At 49.4% G+C, this 6,500-nt stretch overlaps 2 protein-coding genes across 2 annotated transcripts in view; one reads left to right on the top strand and one right to left on the bottom strand.

Annotated features, from left to right (window-relative positions):
- Positions 1 to 5,809, bottom strand: part of ABCG8 (ATP-binding cassette, sub-family G (WHITE), member 8) — a 24,531-nt gene extending 18,722 nt beyond the window's left edge. The window contains exons 1-2 of the mRNA XM_011936028.1: positions 5,747 to 5,809; positions 1,041 to 1,142 (exon numbers count right to left, since the gene is read on the bottom strand). Coding sequence (XP_011791418.1) covers positions 1,041 to 1,142; positions 5,747 to 5,809 — 165 coding nt within the window. The remainder of the gene's footprint in view (positions 1 to 1,040; positions 1,143 to 5,746) is intronic.
- A 222-nt stretch (positions 5,810 to 6,031) lies between these two features.
- Positions 6,032 to 6,500, top strand: part of ABCG5 (ATP-binding cassette, sub-family G (WHITE), member 5) — a 26,066-nt gene continuing 25,597 nt past the window's right edge. The window contains exon 1 of the mRNA XM_011935901.1: positions 6,032 to 6,314. Within this exon, the coding sequence (XP_011791291.1) occupies positions 6,172 to 6,314 (143 nt within the window). The 5' untranslated portion in view covers positions 6,032 to 6,171. The remainder of the gene's footprint in view (positions 6,315 to 6,500) is intronic.

Here is a 6,500-nt window from a genome sequence, read left to right on the forward strand (position 1 = left end):
AAAAAAAAAAAAAAAAGAAAAGAAAAAAGAAAGGCATGTGCAATAGTGGTATAGAAATAAAAACAAAACATGAAGCAAAATGTCTTCACTTGATAATAGTAATTTACTAATAATTTATCAAATGTTTACTATGTGCAAGACATTGTGTTAATCACTTAACATCCATCATCTTATTCAATCCTCATTGCAAACCTGTAACACAGACACGATCAGAATCCTTGTTTTACAGATGAGGCTCAGGGCAGTTAGGTAACTTGCTCAAGGTCACACAGCTGGTAAGTGGCAGAGCAGAGAAAGGCTCATTGGCTTGTCCCAACTCACACCCACAGGAAGCCAGACTCAGGCCTCTGAAGTTCACCATCCCAGTCCCCACCATGTTCCATCTGGGTCCCTGGGAAGGTATGGGAATATGGATCCTTGAATCTGACCAGGGGGTTCCTGGGTGCCTCTGAAAGGTCAGTGATTGTCTTTGCACTCTGGATGTTTTATAAGCTCCAGGGATAGTACATTTTACAAAAAAATATATATATATACACACACACATACACACACACACACACACACACACATATATATATAAACTGATGAAATCTGAATAAAGTCTGTAGTTAATAGCATTGTACATTGTTAATTTCTTAGTGTTCATAATTATACTATGGGTATGCAAGATGTTAACATTAGGGGAAGCTGGACAATGGGTATATGGAAACACTGTATTATTTTTGCAATTTTTTCCAAAATCTAAAGTTATTTCAAAATATAGTTTAAAAAGAGTCCCAGAGACATTTTTCTATAGGTTCACAAATTTTTCTTTATGTTTATACAACAATTTCATTCTCTTTCAAGCCTCTCAACCTCCAGCTCTGATATATGCCATTGATGACACCTATTGCACCTGACAAGTGAGGCATCAGTGTGGACTGGACTCTGTCCTTGGGGGTGGAGGGCCTATAAGGTGGGCCCACCCTTTTATTCCACCTGGGGAATTTCCTGGCTGTCCCTGCCTGCTCCTCTCCCCTTGAACCCAGGCGTGCCTCTACCTGGTAGTTGAGGTCTCTGACCTCCAGGGTGTTGGGCTGGCCACTGTAGGTGAAGTACAGGCTGTTGTCAGTTTCAGAGGAGAACAATCTATCCTGGAGGCCCTGTGGGAGACAGGACAGGTGAGGGGCTCCTTTAGAAGCCGTTGAGAACGTAGGAGAAGACAAGGAGGAAACCGACAGGTAAGAGCAACTTCTTAGAGCCGACGTAGTTGAAATCTCAAATTGGCAAGAGATGGGATTGCACAGGTGGAGCCTTGGAGCTTTGGGAAAATAGGAGCGCTGACAAGGGCCCATCTCCTCTTCCCTTCAGATAGAGCTTCGGGGCTTCTCCTGGGGCACCTGCCCCAGAGAACCTCAACCTCAGGCTGGTGGAGCCTGAAGCCAAGCGGCTTACGGTAAAGAGACCCAGACTCTGGACTGGAGAGAGTTTTATAAACAAACCTCTGTGCTCCGAGAAGATCTGACTGGAGCGGGCAAACCCTTTGCCTTTAACTTTCTCTGCAGCTGGCTTCATATCTCCTAATGCCAACCAGACATGACACATGCAGCATATAAGAGGGAAGTAGCTGTCGAGAGTTAATGCCCAATATTCATGAAGACACCACTCTGAGAAAAGTCCTAACCAACTTCTTAGTCCTCACTAACATCTGGCATACTTCTCCTCACATCTGATTTTGATGAGGAGTTCATGCAACGAAGCGACTGAAAATGCTGCTGGGAGCTTTGAGAGGTATTGCCTCTCATCGTCATCATCATGTTGTTGTTATTGTTGAAGTGGTGGTATATTTGAATGTACATTAAAAAATCAGCGTTTCATGGTGTCAGCTGATACCTTTGAACGGTATTAACTATCTGCAGACCTGAATTCCTCCTATTCTGACAATTCAATCATTTAAATTATTGAGGCCCAAACAAAGAAGCAACTAGGAAGTCCTCCACCATTTCTTTTTCTTTGGATTGGGTCTTGCTGTATCACCCAGGATGGAGTGCAGTGACATGACCACAGCTCACTGCATCCTCGACCTCTCAGGCTCAAGCAATCCTCCCACCTCAGCCTCCTAAGCAGCTGGGACTACCAGCATGCGCCACCACACCCAGCTAATTTTTGTATTTTTTGTAGAGACAGGGTTTCGCCATGTTGGTTGCAAACTCCTGGGCTCAAGTGATCCACCCACCTCAGCCTCCCAAAGTGCTGTGATTACAGGCGTGAACCACCTCGCCTGACCTCCATTGTTTACTGCATTCAATTTTTCTTACATTTCTGTCAGGCAGGAACAAGTACATTTTCATTAACAAGTTCCCATAGACTTTCCTCCTCAAGTTACCATTCTCACACTATACATTCCTTCAATCAACCATGCACCCAACAAACGCTTATGGAGAGCCCAGAACACGCTTCAGGCTTGGAATTTGGGATGTGACAACGAAAAGGCCGTTCAAAAGCTTAGATTTTGGCAGGTAAGACAAATGAGGATGATTAGGATGGAGCGAGACAGATCAGGCAGAGAGGGAGGCTGATGGGTTTATTTTCACTGTGTACACAATGCACACACATGCTGTAGGTGAAAATAACATGAGTATGCCTTACGTGAAAATAACAAATACCACACATCAGTCTTCTTGTCAAAGTACCCCGGCAACGATGGGGGCCAGAAGTCCTTGGAAAGAACATTCCAGGTCAGTGGAGGCGGAGGGAAAGAAATTCGGTGACAGTATGCTGCAGGCGTGCTGTGGGGAACCCCCAGAGTTCTGGGAGAGCGTGAAAAACAGCAGACCAAAGTGACTTCCATTGCTTAATGTTTGAATTATCACCATAAAGACCCAAAATTATACAGAAAAAAAAAATGGGAAAGAGAAACGCCTAATTCAGGAGAGGGGTTATCTCTGGGGAGCGGGAAGAGATGAAAGGAGAAAGGGGACACAGTAGGAGTGCAGGATCAGGCTTCAAAGCTTTTGGTAATTGGTGGCGTGTACATGAGAGTTCTTTAAGCTGATTTGTGTACAATATTTCACAATATGTTGTCAAATTGAGAGAGCAAGCCAGTGAGTAGAACTCCAGAGTTCCATTCCCACCTCAATCCCAGCTGCCAAAGCCCCAAAGCAGGAGGGAGGTTGGGGGAGAGGAGGTAAGAAGGTTTGTGCCCCACGCTCCTGGAGAGATTGAAAACAGCTCAGACAGATGCTGGACTCCTGGCAGATCAGCGCTTTGGCCTTGCCCCTCACTCGCCCTCTCCACCATCACTGTACACATTGTTTCGTTGTCCTATTTTTGTTGTTGTTGAATCATCAAAAAATCTTAGCCATTGCCAGCTGTGCGCGGTGGCTCATGCCTGTAATCCCAGCACTTTGGGAGGCTGAGGTGGGCAGATCACCTGAGGCCAGGAGTTCAAGACCAGCCTGGCCAACACAGTGAAACCCTGTCTTTGCTAAAAATAATAAAAAAAAATGAGCCGGGCATGGTGGAGCACCCCTATAGTCCTAGCTACCCTACTCGAGAGGCTGAGGCAGGAGAATCGCTTGAACTGGGCAGGTGGAGGTGCAGGGAGCTGAGATCATGCCTTTGCACTCCAGCCTGGGCCACAGCATGAGACTTTGTCCAAAAAAAAAAAATCTTATCCATTGCTAAGAGACTCATGTGGGCTAACATGCATCTTGCTGTTGTTTTTAAAATAAATATCTGCAGGAGGGATATTAGACTGAGAAATTACTTCTGCTGGCCCAAACACCCCCGGGTCGGATTTAGGCATGGAGGAGGGGCTGAGGAAGGAAGGTCAGACATTGGGAGTCTGGAGCGATGTGTGGAGGTGACCTGCAGCCCAACTGGGTTCTGCTGTGCGGTACTTTGAGAAGGGGAGGGAGCTGACAGAAAGGGGAGGCAGAGCAGAAACTGGATAAGAGGAAGGGGAAAGGTGCCTGGTTCCTTGTTCCAAGGTTCGCCCCAAGCCCCTTCACTGTGGGCTGGGAAGGCAGGTGTGGGCCAGCCCAGACTCCAACCACCACTGAGGGATTGTGCCTTCCGGAAGGCACAGGCAGCTCATCTTTCAGAGGAAGAACATTCGTGCCTGGGTTGGGGACGACCTCTGTTCCATTTTAAAATATTTTCCATGGCTCCCAGGAAGGATTTGTTAGACTCTTCCTGAGGTTTTGACAAACTCTCTGTATTTTTCAAATACTTAAATATCTATTCGGCTGACATCTTAATCAGTACGCCTGTCAGAACATCACTTGAATTTCCGACAGGCGACACCCAAAAAAGCAAAAGCAGGTTTATTTGTAGGTAACCAGCTCTGCTCCTGCTGGGCTACATTGTAATTTCTCCCCGTATTAACTTCTGATCGAATTCCTGAGTCAGATGCCTAGGCAAGAAGGAAACTCACAGCGTACATGTTTCTAGTTCTGAGATGAGGAGCCTGTGCCTCGCGGGGAGTGATGTACTGACGCTCGCGGCTGGAGGGTTGGCGAGGGGACACGCAGGACTTGTTCTTGGCTGAAGGAATTTTATGGAAACATTCAGCCTAGGTCACACACAGCTCTGCCTGCTGCAGGGTCTCTCTTGTCCTTCTCTGTTGCTGCTCCTGCCCATGGCATGAAGAGTGTGTGGGTTAAGGGCACTTACCACTCTAGGTGCCTAAGCTGCCAGAATTCTCTGTGCAAATGGCCCCAAATCCATCCCCAGGGTCTGTACACCTCCTCCCAGGCCCAACCTCCTGAGGACCTTTAGGCCAGAGGGGTATATATGTCTGTGCAGGGCAGGGCTGCCATGCAGGTAGGCAGGAGGGTGACCACCCAGGGTGTTGAGGGCCCCATGGAATGGGATGGAGCTGAGGGGGGCAGAAAAGGGAGACAGACTGTGGCTTGGGCTGGAAGTGGTTCCCCCGTACCAGTGCATTCTAGCCAAGACGCCTTAGAATTTCTCAATTTACACCTGACCTTTCAGGTTGTGAGGAAGATATGTCGAGACAAGAGGATAGAAACTAGAGAACACATGCTGATGTTCCCACAAAAGCCGTCTGTCACCCTGTCTCACCCATCGCTTCACTACTGAGACCAACCTGACAGCCACACGGGCAGAGGAGACCCCAGTGGAGCCCCCGGCATGTGTGGGCACATTTCTGTGATGGAGTCTCATTTGGAAAAAGCAAAACTGGCCAGGTGAGTGGCTCATGCCTGTAATCCCAGCACTTTGGGAGGCTGAGGAGGGTGGGTAAACTGAGGTCAGGAGTTTGAGCCTGACCAACATGGTGAAACCCTGTCTCTACTAAAAAATACAAAATTTGCCAGGTGTGGTGGCAGGTGCCTGTAATCCCAGCTACTTGGGAGGCTGAGGCCAGAGAATCACTTGAACCCAGGAGGCAGAGCTTGCAGTGAGCCGAGATTGCGCCACTGCTCTCCAGCCTGGGCAACAGAGCAAGACTCTGTCTCAAAAAAAAAAAAAAGAAAAAAGAAAAAGTGAAATTGTCCCACATTACACATAAGAACATGATTTCCCTAAAGGATTAGGGCAGGAAGTGACCTCAGAGGCCTCTGGGACCCTGAATCTGTTCCCCTCAGCCCTTTGCCATGCAGGAAACAGTCCCATGGCCATGTCCTCACACTGCTTGCTGTCCGGGTGGTGCTAGGACAGAAGGCTCCTGAGGGAAGAGAGAAAGGTTCGATTTCTCCTACCTGCCCACCAGGCCTGGGACGACTCTCCATTGCTCACTCACCGAGGCATCCTGGGCAGTGGTCCCTTTCGGCAGCCCTCTCTCCTCTGCCACCTTCCCAGACATGGGGCCCACAGGTCTGTGCCCCTGGGCTGCAGCTCTCTTAGACCCAGCTGCTGCCTGCCAGGGCCAGTGTCTTCACTCTGTTTCCTGGAGCCTCCTGCCCTGGGCCCGTCTCTCCCAGCATTCCTCTCTGGCAAGCCCACCTACAAACGTGTGTGTGTTCTGCCCACTGTCAAGATAAGGACGCGCTGGCTAAAGGTACATCAGATAATGGTCTCCGTGGCCAAGTCCCAGTCCTGCCATCCCGAGGGATTCCAGGGTCAGGTGGAGCAGGCAGGGCAGTCTGCCCCAGGCTCCCCAGCTGAAGCCACTCTGGGGAGGGTCAGGCCACCAGAAAATTTGCCCAGCTTTGCTGCCTGTTGGCCATGGGTGACCTCTCATCTTTGACCCCTGGAGGGTCCATGGGTCTCCAAGTAAACAGGGGCTCCCAGAGCTCCCTGGAGGGGGCTCCTGCCACTGCCCCGGAGTCTCACAGCCTGGGCATCCTTCATGCCTCCTACAGTGTCAGGTAAGGCAGAGCCCTTGCTGCTGCTCCCCCAGGAGCACGGGGCTCTGCACTCAACCCTCTGCTGCCTTTCTTCACTCTTTAGGTGTCTGCCTGGGGACTTTGGGTTGAGACAGAGTCTCGCTCTGTTGCCCAGGCTGGAGTGCAGTGGCCGGATCTCAGCTCACTGCAAGCTCCGCCTCCTGGGTT

This window comes from Colobus angolensis, unplaced genomic scaffold (genome assembly GCF_000951035.1).
Source record: "Colobus angolensis palliatus isolate OR3802 unplaced genomic scaffold, Cang.pa_1.0 Scaffold15, whole genome shotgun sequence".
Taxonomy (NCBI): Eukaryota; Metazoa; Chordata; class Mammalia; order Primates; family Cercopithecidae; genus Colobus; species Colobus angolensis.